This window comes from Artemia sp. Qi Xiang Cuo, chromosome 1, assembly GCF_049724085.1.
Source record: "Artemia sp. Qi Xiang Cuo chromosome 1, ASM4972408v1, whole genome shotgun sequence".
NCBI classification, from domain to species: Eukaryota; Metazoa; Arthropoda; class Branchiopoda; order Anostraca; family Artemiidae; genus Artemia; species Artemia sp. Qi Xiang Cuo.
The window spans coordinates 33944264-33967434 of NC_142794.1; the positions used below are offsets into that span (position 1 = coordinate 33944264).

Genomic DNA, 23171 nt, shown 5'->3' on the forward strand with positions numbered 1-23171 from the left:
CGGTTTTCATAGAAAGCGATGTGGTAGAAACTTCAAAAAGGGCTCATAAAATTGGAAATTGAAAGGGCTAGTTCCCTTTTTAATAGTTGAGTGATTGAAGGGCAACTAACCCCCCTCTCACGCCCACCATTTCCCCAGACACATCCAATCAACATTTGTAGATATCCTTTTTGTTCAACGTAGTTGAAAGTTCTGGAAATTAGGCCTTTTAGGATGATAAACCCCTTAGAGCCCTCAGTATAAGGGCTTTAAGTTATGCCCTGGGGGTATATAAGGTTTATATAGAAAGTTGTAGTAGACATATTAAAAAGGGCTCATTTGATTGGAAATTGAAAGGGCTAGTGCCATTTTTAATAGACGAAAGTAAATGAAGAGTAATTAACCCCCCTCTCTGATGTCCACCATTTCCCCGAATACATTCAATGAAAGTCTAGAGATAGCCATTTTGTTCAGCGTAGTTGAAAGTTCTGTAAATTATGTGTTTGAAGATGACAAATTCCCCAGAGCACCCAGGACAAAGGTTGTAAGTTATGCCCTGGGGGCATATAAGGTTTTTATAAAATACCATTGTCGTAAAAACTTCAAAATGGGATCATTCAATTGGAAATTGAGAGGGCTAGTGCCCTTTACACTAGTCGAAAGTTAGTGAATGGGAACTAATCGCCCTTTTACGCTCACCTGTCCCTCACACACATCCAATCAAAATTCCGAGATAGACATATTGTTCAACGTAGTTGAAAGTAGTGTAAAATAGGTCTTTGAAGATAACCACCCCCCCCCCCCACCGCAGACCTCAGGGAAAGGGTTGTAATTTATGCCCTGGGGGCATAGAAGGTTTGTATTGAAAGCGTTGTCGTAGAAACTTTAAAAGGGCTAATTTGATTGGAAATTGAATGGGCTAGTGCCTTTTTTAATAGTTGAAAGTCACTGGAGAGCAAATAACGCCTCTCTCACGCCCACCATTTTCCTAAACACATGCAATCAAAATTTTGAGATAGCTATTTTGTTTAACGTAGTTGAACGTTCTGGAAATTAGGTCTTCGAGGATGACAGCCCCCCTCACAGCCCTTAGGATAAGGGTTGTAATTTATACCCTGGAGGCATAAAGGTGTTTATAGAAAGCGTTGTCACAGAAACTCAAAAAGGGCTCATTCGATTGGAAATCGAAATGCCCAGTGCCCTTTTTAAGAAATCGAAAAAAATACAAATGAATGTGCACTGTCAGTTTAATATACATATAATGATATTTAGTAATCAAAATGTTAATATTATTTGATTTATTAAAGTTATAAAAGTAAAAATATTTATACTTTTTGCAGTAAAGTGCGAATTATGCTCTGGCCTTGAGAAGGCATAGGGGTTTTGAGGCCTACTCATGTTAGTTTCTGCTTGTTTTGAGTTTGAATCGGTTATTTATTGTAATTTCTGTTCGTATTGGGTTTCATTTATTTATCGATGCTGATTTGTGGTAGTTTCACGCTTGGAAGATTTTTTTATTTTATTTTTGCTCATTTTTGGTTTAATGGAGTATTGGATGTGTAAGTACCGCTGGCACCTCATATTGAAGGTGTAATGTACGGGGGTCACCACTTTTAAAGGCAAAAATGGTACAAAGAATTGCTATGCCACTTACTGGAGGGGGAGATCCCTCGTCGGCCCAAAAAAGTGGGATTTCCGCGGTTACTCCAACGGTTCCGTATCTACTAGCGTGATCGGATGGTCCAGGGCCACATTTAAAAGCCGAGGGTTACCGATAATATTTTTAACTATCTCTTTAGACTCGACCTAGGCTGAAAAGTAAAAAGAGTACCTAGTATAAGAAAAAATCTTACTGTATTCACTTCACGCTATACAAGAACTCAAAACGGAACTAAAGGTAAAAATCTTACAATAAACCAATACACTTTAAGACACTTTAAGATGAATGGCCGAATCAAATCAGACTCCCAGCATCCTTTGAAGCTTTTTAAAACTCTAAATTTAATCTGTATGAGTCATCGCTCAACTGGCTTTTTCAACCACTCGCTAATTAGTGGATTCTTCAGACATCGTAATAAAAACTTTTCTGGGGGTTTAGATATTCAACATAAATGAAGCTAAATTTATAAAAAGGCATTTTTCTGAAACAAAAGGGGCCAAAGGTCCCAACATGGAGTGATTTACTTTTCTTTGAAAAACCTATTTTGTGGAAAAAGTTTTTTAATTAATCTCTATCAAAGAAGTAACCCGGTGGAAAAGATTAAAATGACATATACTTTGAATATTTTTAGACACGAGTATACTATCTTGGCGTTGACCATGCAGGTTCCAAAATGTCAATTATCAATTACATGTCTTCTGCGATTTCACTAAAGTGTCCACAGTATAAAAAATTGCAGGAATCGCTTTGAGGCGTACATACTCTTTATCTGTTGCAGTTGTAGCACATATTAGGTTTGAAACGCTCCTCATTTCAGTTGAGATAACAATTAAATTTCTTTATTTATTTCATAAGAAACATGCCTAAATAAAAATTAAGCTGAAAAACTAAATGTAAAACCAGTCTTTCAGTTTATTTTGAAAAAAAAGTGTGAAACACCCTTTCGTTTCGGGCGCAACGATATTTTCTTTATTTATTGATAATCAGAGGCAACATTACGGCATTGCCTATAGTAAAGGCCATAAGGCTTCAATGTTTTATTTATTTTTTCTCTAAAGCCACTTCATATGGAAAGGGTGTTCGTATAAACTTCGGAGGGGGCTCATTCGATTGGAAATAGGAAGTTCTAGGGCTCTTTTTAAGAGTCAAAAATTATCAGAGGGCAACTAGCACCCTCCACACCCTTTTTCCCCCAAATACATCAGATGAAAATTTGAGATATCTATTTTGTTAAAAATAGTTCAAAGATCCCACAGCAGAAACCCCAGGGTTGACACAACCCCCAAAAGCCTGGGGACATGTGTTGTAAGTTATGCCCTGGGGGTATATAAGGTTTTTCATGGAAGGCATGGTCGTTAAACTTCAGGAGGAGGGGCTCATTCGATTAGAAATCGGAAGTTGTAGTGCCCATCTTAAGAGTCAAAAGGGATCGGAGGGCAACTAGCCGCCCTCAAGCTCTTTGTTCCCAAATGCATCCAATCACAATTTTTAGATAGACATTTTGTTAAGAATAGTTCAAAGATGAGATAACAAAACTCCAGGGTCGACACCCCCCCCCCCACCCAGATACTCGGGGCAAGTGTTGTAAGTTATGTCCCGGGGGCATACAAGGTTTTTATAGAAGAGGTGGTTGTACAAACTTCCAAGGGGGCTCAAATGATCAGAAATTGAAAGTTCTAGGTCCCTTTTTAAGAGTCAAAAGTCATCGGAGGGTACCTGCCCCCCTTCACCACACCCTCTTTTCCCCAAATGCATCCGATAAAATTTTTGAGATAGTCACTTTGTTCAAAATAGAACAAAAATCATATAAAACAAACTTCAGAGTTTAAACAACCCCCAAGAAACCAGGGGCAAGTGTTTTCAGTTACGCCCTGAGAGCATATAAGGTTTTTATGGAGGGGATGGTCTTATAAACTTTGGAGTGGGCTCATTTAATTAGAAATGGAAAGTTCTAGTTACCTTTTTAAGAGTCAAAAGGGACTGGAGGGCAACTAGCCCTTCCACGCCCTCTTTTCCTCAAATGCATCTAATCGAATTTTTGACATAGCTGTTTTGTTCAATATGAACCAAAGATTATACAACAAAACGCTGGAGTTGACACAGCCTCCCAGATCCCGGGGGATAGTGTTGTAAGTTATACTCCGGGGGCATATAAGGTTCTTATGGAAGGGGTGGTCGTATAAACTTCGAAGGGGGTTCATCTGATTAGAAACTGAAAGTTCTAGATCAATTTTAAGAGTCAAAATCAAAAGTCATTGGAGGGGAACTAGCGCCCACCCACGCCCTTTTTTCCAAATGAATTTGGTCGAAATTTTGAGATTTCAAGTTTCTTCAGAATAGTCCATTTATCATATAACAATCCCTTTGGGGTCGACACAGACCCCGGGGTTAAGGGTTGTAAGTTATTTCCTGGGGACATATAAGGTTTTGTGGAAGGGAATGGTCGCAAAAACTTTAGAGAAGGCTCATTTGATTTGAAACTGAAAGTTCTCATTCGCCATTATAAGAGCCAAAAGTGACTATGGAGAAATAGCTCCCCCCCCATGCCCTCTTTTCCCCAAATGCATCCGATCTAACTTTTGAGATAGCCATTTTATTCAAAATAGTCTAAAGATCATATAACAATGCCTTCGTTGTTGACACAATACTCAGAGCCCGGGACAAGGGTTGTAAAACTATATGTGTCTTGAACTGCCTTGGAAAGAACTAATAAAATTAAACTGAATATTTGATATATAATGATATCAAATGCGGAAAGCTCATCAGTTCAAGATTTTATTTCACTGTAATTTTCATTTTATTTTCAATGTTGTAAGAAATATAAAATAAATACTTGTAACATAATTCATTTTCAGTGCCAATGACGCAGTAGGTTATACACTTTTACACTTAGGGAAGCGGGCAGTAGCCAAACTCTTGTTTGTGGTGATTTTCGATCGTTTTATAATTGATTTGTATATTTAATTCAACTTTCACTTATTTTAAGATGTATTTATTCATTTATATTAGTATCTGTTGCATGTTTGTTTGCTTATTTAATTTGCTAATTTAATGATTGTTTATTTAATTTCTGTTCGTTTTGGGTTTTATTTACTCTTTAATAGTTTTATTTACTCGTTTTATGCTTGATTTGCATATTTAATTTAACTTTCACTTATTTTAAGATGTATATATTCATTTATATTAGTATGTGTTGCATGTTTGTTTGCTTATTTAATGATTGTTTATTTAATTTCTGTTCGTTTTGGGTTTTATTTACTCTTTAATAGTAAAAGATTTTTTGTTCGTTTTAAGCTTGATTTGCATGTTCAATTCAAATTTTACTCGTTTTAAGATTTATTTATTCTTTTATATGATACCTTTTGTATGTTTGTTAGCTATGATTCATTATTTAATTTCTGTTCGTTTTCGGTTTCATTTATTCTTTAATAGTAATTTCTGGTTGTTTTGAGTTTGAATTATATATTTTTATTTCTGCGGATCGTTAGTTTAATATGGCCTTTATTTTCTTTGGAAAACTTCTTTTTCGGAAAGTTTTTTTTTAATTAATAAATAAAAAACTTTACCATAAGCTTTACAAAAAACAAAGACATTTTCTTTTATCTTACTTACCATGTATGCTTTACGTTAAACATTTCTTTCAGCTTCCCAGCATAGCTACTTGGCAAGGGCACTGAAGAATCAAGTAATGTGACAAGGCTTTTGGCTAAACTGCAACAAATATTGGCTTTTTCTGCATATATATCAACCGCAATTGTGCTTGGTAATTGTGACAGAGAAAGTTCATCTGTAAATAAATAGTCTATTGCATACATATATATGTATAGGCTATATACATCCGTATAGGCACTTTCTGTATGTTTATCATATGAAAACAAAAGGAATATAAAGAAAGTGGAGAAAGCATTAAAATATCAACTAAGGAGGTGTGAAGTGGAGGCCATGGATAAGATTGCCGAGGACCTGGAAGATGCAGCTACACGGCATAATAGTAAAATATTGTACTGGCATGTTAACAAATTGAGAGGGAGTAGTCAATCCGGACTTGGCCCAGTTAAAGATAGGAATGGGGTCGCAATTAGCGATAAGGAAAAAACTAAAGAGAGATGGGCCGAACATTTTGAGAATTTGCTTAACCGAGATAGAGCTACAGGAAAAGATATAGAGGAAAATGAAAAAGTTTGTGATACCTTAGATGTGAAGGAAGATTTGTTTTATGAGAAATAATTAGCGACAGTATTAAAATGATAAAAAAATGCGAAGGCTCCATGTACTGAAAAAGTGGTAAATTAGCTTCTTCAATATGGTGACTAAGAGTTAGAAAATAAGTTGCTGAAAATTTTAAATAGGATCTTTGAAATAGGAAAAGTGCCTACCGATTTTAGTAGAACCTTAATTAAACCACTGTATAAGAAAGGTGATAAAAATGAGTGTGGTAATTATCGAGGCATTAGTCTGGTCTTTGTAGGTAGTAAATTACTTAGTAATATGATACTTTTTAGACTGAGAGATGCCGTAGTCAAAGTTTTAAGAGAAGAACAGTGCAGTTTTAGAAAAGGTAGAGGATCTGTCGACCAAATTTTCACTCTTAGGCTAATAATTGAGAAGTGCCTGAGTTTTCAAACACCTTTTGGTCCTCAGTTTTATAGATTATGAGCAAGCGTTCGATTCTGTTGATAGAAGAGCTTTAGTAAAGGTTTTATCCTTGTATGGTATACCAGACAAATACATTAAAGGGATTAGTGCTATGTACGAGGATAACACTGCAGCGGTTAGGGCAGGAAATGAGGTTAGCAGCTGGTTTTGTACTAAATCAGGAGTTAAGGAGGGTTGTGTTCTATCCCTCTTTATATGGACTATTTTGATGGACTTTGTTTTAAGGAACACAGGAAAGGCAATGGGAGACCACGGAATCAAATGGGGAGGAAAAAGTCTCGTGGACTTGGATTATGCTGATGGTTTCAGCATCCTAGATAAAAGTGTGAGCAAAATGAATGAAGTTTTAGAGGTTTTGCGAGTTCAGGGTGCTAGAATAGGTTTGAAAATTAATGTTAGGAAGACTAAGGCACTAAGGCTAGGAATAAGTGAAGATGATAAGGTGATGTTGGTTAATGTAAACATTGATCAGGTGAGCAGCTTCACTTACCTTGGTAGCATTATTAGTAAAGACATCCTCACAAAGCAGTGAAGATGGTAAAAGTAGAATAGCCAAGGCTCAGGGTGTTTTTTCACAGTTAAAAAAAGTCTGGAAGAATAGGAAGATAAGTCTGCAAACCAAGATTAGAATATTAGAAGCTACAGTGATGACAGTGGTCAAATATGGCTCTGAAACATGGACGCTCCGAAAAGCGGATGAAGATTTGCTAGATGTTTTCCAGAGAACTTGCTTAAGGATTGTTCTGGGTACCCGGCTGACTGACCGTATTCCAGACAATAGGCTATACGAAAAATGTGGTTCAATACCTCTCTCTAGGGATATAAGGAAAGAAAGGTCGAGGCGGCTAGGGCACGTTGTGCGGATGAAGGATGACAGATTGCGGAAAATTGTTTTTTTCGGCTAACCGTCTAGGGCTAAACGTAAAGGACGACCCAGACGGGTCGGCCCCGTCTGGGGTGGGAGGACGTCATAAAGAAAGATTTAAAGGAAATGGGAATTTCATGGGTGGGTGTAAAAAGGGAGGCTTTGAATAGATTGGGGTGGAGGAGGAGCGTCCGTAGCTGTGTTGGCCTCAGGCGGCTTGGTGCTGCGGTGAGTTGTTAGTAGTATTAGTAGTGTATGTTTATCAACAGAGATTGTACTTGGAGAATGTAACGTAACAACTTCATCTTTAAATAAATGATATATTACATCTATATCTAAATAAACTATTTACGTATAGGCTTTTTCGGCATATATATCAATAGAGTTTGTGCTTGGATGTTGCGACAGAGAAACTTCATTTGTAAATAAATAATCTGTTGCATTCTGTATCTGTATAGGCTCTTTCTGGATATATATATATATACATATATATACATATATATATATATATATATATATATATATATATATATATATATATATATATATATATATATATATATATATATATATATATATATATATATATATATATATATATATATATATATATATATATATATATATATATATATATATATATATATATATATATATATATATATATATATAACCCATAAATATATGACCCTTATATCTGTATCTGTATAGCCTGTATACATCTTTATATGCCTTTTCTGCACAAATATCAACAGAGATTGTACTAGGCAGTTTTAAAAAGACAGTTCATGTGTAATTAAATGGCCTATTACATCTGCAACTATAGATGCATCTATATAGGCTCTTTCTGTATAGGTTGTACTCTGCATATACATCAAAAGCTATTGTACTTGGAAGTTGCGACAGAGAAACTTTATCTGTAAATAAATAACCTATTAAATCTGTCTATTACATCTGTATCTCTATAGGCTCTTTTTGCATATTGCGTATTGGTTCTTTCTATATAGGCTTATATTGCATATATGCTCTTTCTGAGATTGTATTTAGTAGTTGTTACGCAGCAAATTCATCTATAAATAAATAACCTATGAAATCTGTAGCTGTATAGGCTCTGTCTATTATATACTGTATACATCTGTATAGGCTCTTTCTGCATATTAAATAAAAAAAACCAGTTTTTTAAACTGAAAGTAAGGAGTGACATTAAAACTTAAAACCAACAGAAATTATTCCGTATATGAATGGGGCTTTCCCCTCCTCAACGCCTCGCTCTTTACTATAACTTTTTTTTTTTTTTTAAAAAATAATGTTGTGAGAAATAGTAAAACTTTAGCTTAAAGAGCGTGGCGTTGAGGAGGGGACAGCCCCTTTCATATACGGAATAATTTCTGTTCGTTTAAAGTTTAATGTCGCTCCTTACTTTCAGTTAAGAAAACTTTTTTTTTTATTTAATTTCTGATCGTTTTTTAGTTAATGCAGCTTTTATTTTGGCTCACCGTCATTTAATAAGTAAAAAGAATTTGCATAAGAATTTTGATTTTCTTTTGCTAAAGGTCTGTCTCTAAATTTGGTTCTGACTTAATTTAAAAATTACCTTACGCAATGAACTTCTATATTCGTATATTTTTCTTCTGGAAAAAAAATACAATGTTGCAGATTTTTGCATATATGAGCTTGAAACCTCTGTTACAGGGTTTTCTGATACGCTGAATCTGACGGTGTGATTTTTATTAAAATTCTTTCACTTTTAGGGGATGTTTCCCCCCCTCTTTAAAAATCAGGTAAATTTTCTCAGGCTCGTAGCCTTTGATGAGTAATACTAAACTTAATAAAATTAACGTATATGTTAATTTAATAAATTAACTAAATAAATTAACTAATAAATTTAATAAATAAGTAATTAACTTAATAAAAATAAACTTAACGTATATGATGGGGTTCTCCCCTTAGTCAATACCACGCTCTTTACGTTAAAAGTTAAAAAAAATTTTAATTCACAAACCCCTGAATCACAAAGGCCGTTTAATTAGAATAGATAGATCTTTTGAAAGCACTAAAAAAAACTGTAGCGTAAAGAGCGAGGTATTGACTTGGGGGAGAATCCCCTCATATACGTAATAATTCCTGTTCATTTTAATTTCTAATGTTGTTTCTTACTTTCAGTTGAAAAAACTTGTTTTTTGAATTTAATTTCTGATCGTTTTTTAAATAATGCTTGGAAAAACGGCGCCCCCTTCATAGAAATTTCCCTTACCCCAAAGAAACATCCTCCACGGAAAGATTTTCCCGAGTAACCCCCTGTTCCAGCCCCCCCCCACCAGAAAAAAATTCTTCCTGAAAAAGTATGTATACTTCACAATAACCAAAAAAATATGTAACCAATGGGCAAAGTTAATAACTTGCAGCCCTTCCCCAGGGCACTTTGGGGGATTAAGTCATCGTAAAAGACATATTTATTAGATTTTCGACTATGCTGAACAAAATGGCTATCTCAAAATTTTTATTGGGTGACTTTGAGAAAAAATGAGCGTGGGAGGGGGCCTAGTTGCCCTCCATCTTTTTTGGTCATTTAAAAAGGGCACTAGAACTTTTAAATTCCGTTCCAATGAGCCCTCTTACGACATTCTAGGACCACTGGGTCAATACGATTACCACTGGGGGAAAAAAACAAACAAATAAACACGCACCCGTGATCTTTCTTCTGGCAAAAAATGCAAAATTCCACATTTTTGTAGATAGGAGCTTGAAACCTCTACAGTAGGGTTCTCTGATACGCTGAATATGATGGTATGAATTTCATTAAGGTTCTATAACTTTTAGGGGGTCTTTCCCCCTTTTTTCGAAAAAAAGCCAAATTTTCTCAGGCGCGTAACTTTTGATGGGTAAAATTAAACATGATGGAATTTATATATTTGAAATCAGAACTAAAATCTGATTCTTTTGATGTATCTATTGGTACCAAAATTCTGTCTTTTAGAGTTTCGGTTACCATTGAGCCGGGTCGCTCCTTACTTAAAGTTCGTTACCACGAACTGTTTGATATATCAACAAAGATTGTACTTGGTAGTCGTAACAGAGAAATTTCTTTTGTAAAAAGATTACCTATTACAACTTTACCTGTAAGCTATATTCGAATAAGCTATAAATAATCTAGAAAATAAGATATCAAAAATAAAAAAAATTACCAGCCCCATAGAGGGAGAGGGGTAGCGACAGAGGTCCATATCTGCAATTAAACATTAATTCTGTTGACATTAAAAAAAAAAAAATTAAATTACAAAACATAAATTTGACTCAAAAACAAAAAAGCTCGAAAAAGGTGATAGCCTGCACATGAAATTTGGTCATAAGGCAGCGCTATACCCTTGTACTAAAGGTTAAAAAACTGCATGCTTATGCTTAAATGTCCTCACCCATTCCTCTACTGAGCAGTACTTCCAATGGATAATTTGTTTAATCAAACAAAAGAAGAGAGAAATTAATGTTAGATGCATTTGACCCACTTTACCATTAATTATCAAATTTGATTTGATTTGGAAACCCAACTTCCTAAAAGCAAAACTTGATTACTCTCGTTTATGAGACAATGTGCTACAACTACTACCAGAAACGCAACACAGTACCAAGCCAACTGAGACCAAAAAAGCAGCACATACACTTCCTCCATTCTAATTTGTTCTTAGTTTTACTCTTTAATCCCTGACGTTTCCTTCAAATCATTTCTTCTTACTTCATCACACCCATTTCGAGGATGTCCTACTTTACGTTAGCATCAAATGAATAACCAAAAAGCTAAATTTTTCACAACCCACCATCTTCATCTGTAAAATGTCACCTAACCATTTTAGCCTTTCTTTCATTATAGCCCTAAAAATTGGGATAGAACCATATTTTTGGCACAGCCTACCGTTCAAGATACGGTCATTAAAATGAGTACCTGAGAGTACCCTTAGATAATCTTCCAGAAAGAGCGGGAGGGAGGGGGTCTAGATATCTTTACGCAGAGCAAGAACGTTGAACTTTTACTACCCGCTGTAAAACAAAAAAAAACTCTGTTAAAGAAAACTTTCATAAAAAGAAACAAAAAAAAAAACAACAAAAAAACAATGAAATTAGGTTCAAAACTTACCAAGAATTTCTTGACCTTTTATAATCCATTTTATACTTCTCTGAGGTCCTTCTGAAACGGCTCTGAATAAAGTTGCTCGAGTATATGCTAGACCATACATTGCTTTAAGTGATACATCATAGCTTGGATCTTCGTGGTACTAGAAGAACAATAATTCATGAACAGATCCTTTTCCAAAGGTAATTTGAGGGGAAGGAGTGAGAAAAATTGCAAACGTAATGTTTCGAAATGAATAGATTTATGAATTAACAAATACTTACATCAATACTACAAAAGGAATTTAACTAAAATTTATGCTACTGTATAGTTGAATCAGTTTTTGAAAAAACTCAACAACCACTAAAGTAGTCTTCAAAGTATATACACTTATTCAAGCTTCAAAATTAAGTAACCCGAAGAAAAAATATAGAGCTAACAGAATAATTTTTTTTTTTATGATATTGGATGGCTCAATTTGGCTCAAATTTATCCGTCAATGTGATTGAAGATCAATACAAGAAGAGAAAAATACAGGTCAATGCAAGTGAGGTTTGCCCAAAAATGACCATTTTAGATTTTAAACAATAACTAAAAGTACGTTAAATGATTAAAAGTTTATTTGAACTTGAACTTTCAAAATGGAACCATAGTAATGCTTTTCAAGATTTACCTTTCATACCTTTCAATATTTTCAATCAATCGGGAAAAAAAAAGTATCAACAGAAACCTTCACCAGGCTACGCGTGTAGCCAAAATAGATACCCTACAATGTGCTTAGTATGTCATATTAGCCCTGTTTTTGTTATCATATTTTACACGTGGCATATTTAAATTTAAAAAACTTTATTTTTTATAAAAAAAAACTTTAAATGTACTAGTCAATTTGTTATTAGTACCAGGAGCGGATACAGAATTAACGTTGGGGGGGGGGTCTATAAAAATATGGATCCTACATCGATATTTTTCGCCCCTCCGACTATAAGCAGTACAATATTCAGCCCACTGGGAGGGGGGCACGTGCCCTAAAAGCCACCCCTGCTTATTACAAGACAATATTTTGGCAAAAATTGAAAGGTATCTGACAAATCTCATGTGCCCTCTCCCCCGTGCTTTCATAATGCACTTACTAGATCGCAGCTTGAACTGAAAATTTACCTATATTTTAATGAATTTCTTCCGGGATTGTGTCTGAAATAGCATGCGTGTATTTAAATATACTAGTTTGCTGCATTTAACAGCCATTAATTTTGTTCTTACACATAGAAAACCTCCTCGAGGAAACCCTCAAGGTAAATATGTCCAAGAAACTGACCTTAGTTGACCTTAGGCGGCTAGGTGGCTACATGCTGGACAAATTTAATTTTTTGATATTTATATGGTAATATATCATACTTTGATATAGATGAAAACTAATTAATTAATTTAATTTAGTTATTAATCAATGAATATATATATTAATATATATATATATATATATATATATATATATATATATATATATATATATATATATATATATATATATATATAATAATAATACACAAAAATATTAAATCAAACAGTTCGTGGTAAAGAACTGTCATTAAGGAGCGATTCGGCTAAATAGTAAACGAATATCTAAAAAACAGAATTTTGATAATAATATAATAAATTGTTGATAATAATATAAATTGTCCATCGTTCATATGTAAGGTTGGTTTGATCCACTGAAGTCCCCTAAAAGACTAAATTTATCAAGGCAAAGCTTTTAGGAAATGTTGAGGGCAATGTCAAATAAAATCAAAACACATTATATGCTGGAGGGCTGTCAAAAGGGCACAACAGTAATGTCTAAGGAATGACTAGAGGTATTAAATTGAAATTTTAATGGCATGTTATGAGGGATGTTGAAAAAATAACAAAGGGTACCTTCCCCTCTTTCCCTTTTAGACGTTGATCAAAAATTAAGAAAAAAAGCATTTTATCCAAATAGTCACAGGGGTTAATAGCTATGTCTCTGGCGATGCCATGCTCCCAAACCCTCAAGGCAAGGAATATAAATTATCCAATTTGTCCATATATATAACATGTAGGATTTATCATTAAGAACTTTTTGAATCAATACTATCTTTTAAAATAACTTGACCAGACACCCAGGTGTGGTGTATTGGATCCGGTTGCTCCTGTCGCTTGAAGATGGAGAGGGACGATCCCGCACGGCGCCTGGGAAATTCAGATAGATAAGATTCATTTCAATTTTTTATAAATTTCAATCTTGTATTAATATGTATTCCTTGTATTCCTTAAAGGGAAGGGGGTATATTAAGAAAAGAAAAAAGGCATTTTAAGGCCGTCATTTTTCAATTCTTTGGCTTCATCGATCAAAGCAATGGCCCAATCCAATTTAAAATTGTATTAAAACACTACATCGATAAATGAAATATAAGTTTGGTGGCAATGAGTTATGTATAAAACGACGGTATTTGTGTAATATACGCCACTAAAACTCGAGGGCAAGCCGCTTTCTTCGTTAGTTTATTTCAGCTTAACGTGAGACAAGACAAAGATAAATGACAGAATAGATGGGAAATTGCATCAGACCCGCTATATTTTGGCAAAAATTGAAAGGTATCTGACAAATCTCATGTGCCCTCTCCCCCGTGCTTTCATAATGCACTTACTAGATCGCAGCTTGAACTGAAAATTTACCTATATTTTAATGAATTTCTTCCGGGATTGTGTCTGAAATAGCATGCGTGTAGGATTTATCATTAAGAACTTTTTGAATCAACACTATCTTTTAAAATAACTTAACCAGATACCCAGGTGTGGTGTATTGGATCCGGTTGCTCCTGTCGCTTGAAGGTGGAGAGTCAATGTGTCAAAGCTGATCCCAAATATATGAGATTCATTAAGTTTAGTGTTACCCATCAAAAGCTACGAGCCTGAAAAAAATTGTCTGATTTTCAAAAAAGGGAGGAGACACCCACCAAAAAGTCAAGGAATCTTAATGAAAATTGGACCACCGAATTCAGCGCATTGGTGAGCCTACTGTAGAGGTTTCAAGCTCAGCAAAAATGTAGATTTTGTATTTTTTGCCAGAAGAAAGATCCCAGATGCGTGTTTATTTACTTCTTTTCCAGGGGTTATCGTACCGAACCAATGGTCCAAGAAGATCACAAGAGGAAATTAAAAGCTTTCGAACGTTTTCGTTCGCATTCGAACAGAAATTAATAGTTCTAGTGCCCAAATTCAGTCCGAATTTTCCTTGGGGAGGGAAGTTTTTGGGGTGAACTTTCAGGAGAATTTTACACTTGATGAATTTGACAGAATTCCTATAAAACATTCTTTTCATTTGTATTAATTTCTCTTCGCCTAGTCAATTTTGCATGTAAAGATGTTCGGGGAATTTTCCGGGAGAAATTTTCAGCAGGGTTGGAATTATCTGGGGATTTTTCATTGGCGAGGGGGGGGGGGGGAATTTGCTCAGGATGAATTCTCCATGGAAGAATTTTCCGTGGAAGTAACTTCCCAATGGAGGGTGAGGATTTTCTGGAAAAATTTTCCACGCGAGAGGGTTTCCAGAGTAATTGGAAAAACGATTATAAATTTAAGTACTTTTCAAATCAAAATATGCTAAGGAGAATTTTTTAGGAAGAATTTTCATCTAGAAATTTAACGGAGGGAGGGGGGATTTTACGCGGGGTAAATTTCCACGGAGAAGTTTCCCGTGAGTTGAGGAAATTTTTTATGAAGAAGGAGCCAGATCTACCGGCATTATTTGAAAAATTATCAGAAAAAAAACAACAATATTTTTCAAATGAAAGTAAAGAGCAACATTAAAAATCAAACCTAACAGAAATTATTTCATATATAAAGGGTTGCCCCTTTCTCAATACTTTGATCTTTACGCTAAAGTTTGACTGTTGTCCCAATTCCTTAAGAACGACTCCTGAAACATAAGTGCCGTTTAATTAGAATAAACAGCTTTTTTAAAAGTGTTAAAAAACTTCAGCGTGAAGAACAAGGTATTGAGGAGGGGCGCAGGCTCTTCATGCACGAAATAATTTTTGTTCGTTCTAAGTTTTATTGTTGCTCCTTACTTTCAGTTGGAAAATTTGTTTTCTTATTTAATAAACTCTAGAAACAAATACGATTATGAAAAATAGTTAGGCCTATTCAAGAATAAATACATACAAAACCAGATAACTAATTTTCAGAAACCGAGACATTATTTCTACTATTGACTATTTCTATTACCTCAGATGCTTTTTCTAAAGCTTTAAAGGCCAGATATTTGTTTTTTCGACACAATGCAAAGTTGACAAAATCAAAAGTAACCTCAAGACGTGAAGAAAGCGCTTCTTTTGAACTATCTTCAATAGATTTCAGATCTGTCAGTAAATAATACCTATAATAATGAAGAAGAGTTAGCAATTTCAAGATATTTTCTTTTTTCAAATGAAATGGTGAGCGAGAGACAGCGAAAGAGAGAGAGAGAGTGAGATAGGAGAGAGAGAGAGAGAGAGAGAGAGAGAGAGAGAGAGAGAGAGAGAGAGAGAGAGAGAGAGAGAGAGAGAGAGAGAGAGAGAGAGAGAGAGAGAGAGAGAGAGAGAGAGAGAGAGAGAGAGAGAGAGAGAGAGAGAGAGAGAGAGAGAGAGAGAGACAGAGAGAGCGAAAGAGAGAGAGAGACGGGGGGGAACTAAGAAGCAACTACTCCATATTTATGATTTTTTTTTGTTCCCCGCTTAGGGCAATCTATTAAGTTTGAACAGACATGCCTATTTTAGCTCCTTATTTTCAATGAACTTGTCCCTCGACGTAAAAACTATGAACAAAGAAGCAGCCTAGTGAAATTCTATGTGCTTCATAAATTTTTCAAGTAATCGCAAAAAATTATAGTCAAACAAAATCTTGCCACATGTTTATACAGACAACATATGCAAATTATATTTTTCTTAAATAAAATCATACAGAGGTTGTACATGTAGCAAACATAGATGTATCTGACGTCTAAAAAAAAGAGTTATACACAGTGCTGAAGGCTGTTAGAAAGCAATACGTTAACAAATATGTACAAACATAATAAGCTTCCAAAAATCCAGGCTCCAGAGAAGAAACCTCAGATTGAACAATTTGTAAGTTCTTGCTAAACTCATCTTTAGTAAGGCCATGGTACCATCTGGCCTTTATAAAACAAAAGATCTTGAGGTTCTTGAGACAGTACAACGAAGGCTTACTAAATTCCCACCAACCATTCCCTACTAAGAGCGTCTGAGACGACTCAGTTACCGACCGTTGTTTTTACATGTCCATACGCAGTGATTTGATTGAAAAGTACAAGACCTGCCATGGAGCATACGAAGTAACAACAGAAAAGATAATCAACTTTGATAATTAACAAAACCTCCTGCGAGGACATAGTTTTAAAATCAAAGGCGATCCATTCCACAAAGATAATGGGCGTTGGATTCTGCCGAATCGCATTATGTATATATAGACTAGCTACCCGCTGAGGTTGTCCTGTCTCCCACGACCTCAACTTTGAAAAACCAAATAGACAAAATATTCTATCTTGAAATACGTGATATTAAAAAATTCGAAAATAAGTTGAAAATATATATTTTTTTTTGTCTGATTTATTTCCATTTTTGTGAATGTACTGGAGGACTATTAGCCTTATTTAAGCAATATATTAGTGCTATTATAATATTAAAAGATGGGAAAGAAACCCAAAGTCATCGCTGTCGCACCTAAGGTCGTATCTGATTATTTTATAATCCTGAGATAATTATCAAAATGATGTGCTAAACTCTTCGCAAGAGTATCTGCGGGGATAGGTATTTTAAATTACAGTTAAATTCTCCTGATCAAAATTATCATGCTGACCCTGCCTTTGAATACACCTTATAAAACGATAATGAGAGAGTACATAATCAATTGGGGAAGTAAAACTCCAAGACTTAAGAAAACGCTGATGAATTGAGCATCCTAGATGAAAATTTTTAGCAAAAGGAATGAATTTTCGGAGGTTTTGAGAGTTCAGGGGACACAAATTGGTTCGAAAATTAATGTTAAGAAGACTAAGTCGCTAGACTCGGAATAAGTAAATGTGAAGAGGTGATATTGGTAGCGAGAAGACCGATCAAATAGACAGCTTCACTTACCTGGGTAGTATTATCAGGAAAGACGGTGGGTGTATTGAAGATGTTAAAAGTAGAAAAGCCAAGGCCCAGGATACTATTGCACAGTTGAAAAAAATTCGGAGGAATAGGAAGATAAGTTTTCAAACCAAGATTAGAATACTGGAAGCAACAGTGATGACAGAGGTCAAGTTTGGTTCTGAAGCGTGGGCACTCCGAAACACGGAGGAAGATTTTCCAGAGAAATTGCATACAGATTGTTCTAGGTACTCGACTAACTGACCATGTCTCAAACAGTAAGCTGTATGAAAAATTGGGTTTAATCCTGTTTTCTAAGGCTATAATGAGAGAAAGGTTGAGATGGCTAGGACACGTTCTGCGAATGAAGAATGACATATTGGCAAAGATCGTCCTTGTTCGCCGACCACCTAGGGCGAAACGAAAAGCAGTTCACCCCCGAAAGGGGTAGGAAGAATAAAGATCTAAGGGCCATTAGAATTTCTTGGGAGAGCGTAAACAGAGGCACTTTGAATAGATTGGGATGGGAAAGAAGCGTACGTAGCTGCGTTGGCTTCAGGCGGCTTGGCACTGGAGTGAGTTGTTAGTAGTAGTTGTAGTATAAAAACGTTTTTAGTAATTATCTCTGAAGTGTGAAAAGGTAAGATATAACCTTTAGACGTCACAACGACAAAACGTACAAAGTCCTTGCAAGTTAATGTGTCCATGATACATTTTTGCCACACCGATGCAATTTTTTTCTTTGTTCAGATATATTTATAGCAGGATAAAATCTAGACATAAAATACCTTCTAGCAAAGACTTTGTCCCGTGTGAGAATGTCATCCGTTTCTGAAGCTTTGTCTCCAACCCAGATTTTTTGAAGACGGTTTAATCCAAAAGTTTCTCTCTCCAAAAATCTCTGGAAAAAGAAAATCAATAACTTGCCAAGCTCTTTTCATTTTTTTTTCAATTAACAACGATTACCGATATCATTGTCAAGTATACCAAACAACACAAAGGTTTAAAACTCAATGATTTTCTTACCTATGGCTGAACATTTTTTCGAATCAAGTAAATTATTCCGTAATACAAGGTCCTCAATACTTAACAATTATAAATAGTTTAGACTGTCGTTATAAAATGGGAATTCACTCTGCAGAACCAAACTACAAACTCTAGATAAAACAGTAAAAAAAAGAAAGAAAAAGGATTGGAATAACGAACAATAAGAGAAAGCCGAGAGGTATAGAGCTTAGAAACTAATCAAAAACTCAGATACCCTATTGGTAACATTATTTCGGTAAAATTGCCCTTTTTGATGGGCGGCCAACCTCGGTAAAAACGAAGACAGTGTCAAATTGCACCTTCAGAACTAAACCCCTTCGTATTCGCTACACTATATCCTGGGATCTATTTAGAACCAAATCATTTTCGAATTAATGAAGATTTTGCTGCATATTAACACACTTAAAATGCTTCAAGGTATGATCATCACGTCTATTTATTGGAAAATTGCCTACCCCCCCCTCCTCTATAAATTTGCCACTCCATGCAAAATATCATGGCAGCATCTTTTACAACCTTTTAAAAACTATGTTACTAGAAAACTAAACTACCTTTTAAAAATCTATCACTAGTGCGAATATATTACTTACGTAAATATCTGTCGAAGGAATGAATTTTTCAATAACAGCTTTTCTTGCTTCAGGTAGAATGACAGGGGTACTTTCCCAGTCAAAAATAAAATTTTTCACAGACGTCTCGAAGTGTAGTTGACTGATTGACCTATTGCCTTCCAGAGCGTAGAGAAATGCAAGTTCACCGGGTACAGAGCTCTGAAACAAACACCAATAAACTTCTAATATTCAAGACCTTTCACAGAAGGAGGGCGGAGGTCAGTCTTGCAAATTTGAAACGAGCCTCATCATTGAAGCGGGGATATTGGTGTCAATATCGTCAGATAATTGCCTTTTTAACAATATAAAAAAGAGCTCGAAGAGAAAATTCGGGCATTTTTGGCCTCTAGAAAGCAAACTACATATCTCGAACTAACATGATAAAATCAGTCGATTGATAATGTTTCGACAAACCCATTCGGTCTAGATAAGAATTTGATCAACTTTTTAGGATAATTTTTGGTGATTTAAGCAAATCTCTTAGATTTTGATCAATCATTTATATTGTTATGTGACAACAACGCATAAAGGATTTTGAGTAGGTTTTATAGGATACTAGCTTATACGTCGCACGCTGCTCCGATCTTAAAAGAAACAAAATTACAGGAAAACCCCCTCAGAAAACTACTCCTTGAGGAAAAATCCCCTTCAAGCAAAATTCTTCGGTGGAAGAATCCCCACAGAATATTCCCACCCCCATTCCAGGTGGAAAATTCTCCCCGTGTATTAATAACGATCACATATATAAATTCAGAAGTGTTTCAAATATTTCCCCTCGAACATTTCTCCCGCGGACCATTATCCTCCCGAAAAATCCCCTCAGAAAATTCTCCCCCGGCATGGGTGCCGGCAGGGGGGACAAGTGGGGTCAAGGCCCCCTGGAAATCTGGGACTATAAAGTAATTATAAGGAAACCAAAGGAAAGAGAGCAGAGTAGTAAAAAACACGGACAAAATGTGTGTTGCCCCATTGTTGGATACCTGCCAATAGATTTTGACCCTTAATAAGGAAAATAAATTCTAATTTGTGACTCAGTGACCCCTTTCTAGTTTTCCAGAAACATTTTTCTTTATGATTTGGTTGGAGCGAAAAAAAAAAAAAAAAGAAAAAAAGTCAATCAATAACGACCTTGTCAATAACGAAAATATAAGAGCCTAAGTATTGATAACATTAAACCAAAGAATCAGCTTTTTGTGGTTATCCTAAATATATATTTGTTTATTAGTAATTAGTGAAGTTATTAGTACACAAGAAAGTTCGTATAATTATAGAAAACAACTTAATAAGGGACAATTCCGTTAAAAATATGCCTTTAATTTTTGCTTGCATTTCAAGAGTATCCATGAGCTGATATATGAAGCCACCATCATCAGAAATGTTTCCCCTGAATGGAATGCTGGGAATTTCTGTATTTTCCCCCTGAACAGATATGTTGTTTGTGTTTTATTGTCATTTTTTCCAGGAGTGATTGTATTTATCTAAAGCTGTGACTTTGAAAAAGATTAAACTTTTTACAGTTATGAAGTATAAAGGTGTCAAATATATTGGTTTTTGGTATTCAAAATTAAATAAAAGATATTGAATACAATTTTCTTATTCTCAGTTTTAATGTTTTACTTTGAACAAACTACTTTGATAATGCGTTACATTTTGTAAATACTGAATAGTCTAAACACATTAAACAATTTTGGTGTTTGATAACCAAGTTCAAAACTGTTGATATTGTTAAAAAATATCCGTTCAACGCTTCAGCATTGTTTAACAGAACTGAATGCTGGGGTTTATACCTTAGTTTCTGTAAGTAGGCTATTGTTTTGTGTATCTTTTCTGTGATTACTTACTTTTTTCATTTTTATATACTTTTACTTTAATTGACATACTTTTTCCATTTCCTTTAGAAAAATGTTTGTCTCTGAGCTTCATTAAATAAAAAAACAAGATTTTTCAACTGAAAGTAAGGAGCAGCATTAAAATTTAAAACGAACAGGAAATATTACATATATGAGCGGGGTTGCCTCCTCCTCAACACCTCGATCTTTACACTACAGTTTCTTGGCACTTTATAAAAGTTACGTATTGTTCTAATTAAACGACCCTTGTGTTTCAGGAGTCACTTTTAAAGAATTGGGACAAAACTTAAACTATACCTTAAAGAGCGATGTGTTGAGGAGGGGGCAACCCCCTTCATATACGTAATAATTTCCCCTTACTAACAGTTCGTTACAGCGAACTGTTTGATTACCCATCAAAATCCAAACGGAAATCATTGAAATATTGATCGTTTTTTTCTACGTTACTAAAAGTATTGTATTCATAATTCTTTACAGTTTCATGAAATGTAATTAAACAAATCAAAAAGGTTTTTCAACTAAAGTAAGGAGCAAGTTCAAAACTTAAAACAAATTGAAATTACTCTGTATATACGGGGAACCGCCCCCTTCTCAACACCTTGCTCATTAAACAAAAGTTTTTTAGTGCCTTAAACAATATTTTTTCTTCAATTGCAAATTTTCTTTCAAAATTCGTACAAAAGCCACACTTTCCAATAAAGAGTATGGAGTTAAAGAGGACACAGCCCTCTTCAATATAAAGAATAAATTGTTCAAAAAGGTTTCAAATCTGTTCCTTGCTTTCTGTTGAAAAGCTCTTTTTTTATTCAATTTCTGATTGTTTTCCAAATCCTACCCAGGCCTAACCAAGATATAATTTGAGGTACTCGTCCCTTAATTCCTTGGTTAGTTGCTTTTCAAATGTGTAAATCAATATTGTACGTTGAGTAATACCGTCCTACGTTTGAATTTGCAATTTTGGATAAAATTTGAATATACTTAAAAAATTGGCGATGAATAGTAATTTTGGTAAAAAGTGCTTGTTAATATTACTACTAAAGAATTTGGTTGGATGAAAAGGTGTATTATTGTTTGTATTGATGGAAATTTTGTGAGATTTTTTATTTTCTACATAACTGAAACCATCACAACCTCTACGGTAGGATTTTCTTATCAATAATACATTACATACATTTGTGTAAATACATTGGAGTACTTCATATAAATAGAAAGAGAAAAATATCACCATTCGAAATTGCTGAAAACCAGGTTCCTAGCAGTATTTGCCACCCCAAAGAAATTTCCTGGCGGGGCTGATGATGACCTGCCTTGCCTTTTCCACCTCTGTGCTGGTAGATATGGGAATATAATATTTTAGCTGTATAGAGAAACAATTTAATTAATTCCTACTCCCCCCAACCTATTTCAACATTTATCTGAAGCCTCATGAAAAGTAAGCAGTTTGTCCATTAAAATGTAATTTTGTAGGAATCTACCCTATCCCCACCTAAACAATGACTCACTACCCCCTCATTATAGCTGATACGCAATTACAGATCACTAAACGTAGCCTAATTTCATTACAAATAAAGCGAATCAACTTGGTTGAATCCAGTTCTGCCACTGCGTGGCATTACTTTTTTTGCAACTGGGAAGCCTAAAATATAGTTATTGATACTTTTAAATCAATTAGCTTCTCATAATTTTAAATTGATTGCAAATTCGTCCTCTTTGGGTAAAGTCGTAGTTTGGTGTCCTAAAATGGCAGAAAATTAGACTTTCCCCTAGCCCAACCTGTTTGGTCACTTAAAAAACAGCTTTAAATTTACGTTCGAATGAGCTCCCTCCCAATTATCTTGGATCTTCGGTTTAATACAATCACCCCTGAGAAAAAGCAAAACAAATAAACATGTATCAACAATGTTTCTCCTGAAAAACAATGCGAAATTCCACATTTTGAAGATTGGAACTTGAAACCTCTACTTTAGGGTTCTCTGATATGATGTATCTACTAAAGGGATTTTCAATAAGTTAGCTTGCTTTTTGGGGATGTTTTCCCTTTTTTCAAAACTCAGGCAAATTTTCTCATATTTTTATTTTTTGGTGGGTAACAATAAACTGAAATAATTTTATATATTTAGAATCAGCATAAAAAGCCAGCACTGTCGGTGTAGCAATTGTCATGAGAATTCCATTTTTAGTTTTGGTGAATATTGGCCCAAGCCACTTTTTACTTCCAGTTTTTTTTATCACAAATAAACGGCGCCCTTGTTTTC

General features: G+C 34.8%; 1 protein-coding gene across 1 annotated transcript in view; it reads right to left on the reverse strand.

The window, feature by feature from the left end:
* The window catches only part of LOC148956224 (DNA-dependent protein kinase catalytic subunit-like), a 495889-nt gene that overhangs the window by 46212 nt on the left and 426506 nt on the right, over positions 1-23171 (reverse strand). Inside the window, exons 44-48 of the mRNA XM_089099625.1 lie at positions 19046-19225; positions 18197-18309; positions 15508-15658; positions 11290-11428; positions 5252-5426 (exon numbers count right to left, since the gene is read on the reverse strand). Coding sequence (XP_088955751.1) covers positions 5252-5426; positions 11290-11428; positions 15508-15658; positions 18197-18309; positions 19046-19225 — 758 coding nt within the window. The remainder of the gene's footprint in view (positions 1-5251; positions 5427-11289; positions 11429-15507; positions 15659-18196; positions 18310-19045; positions 19226-23171) is intronic.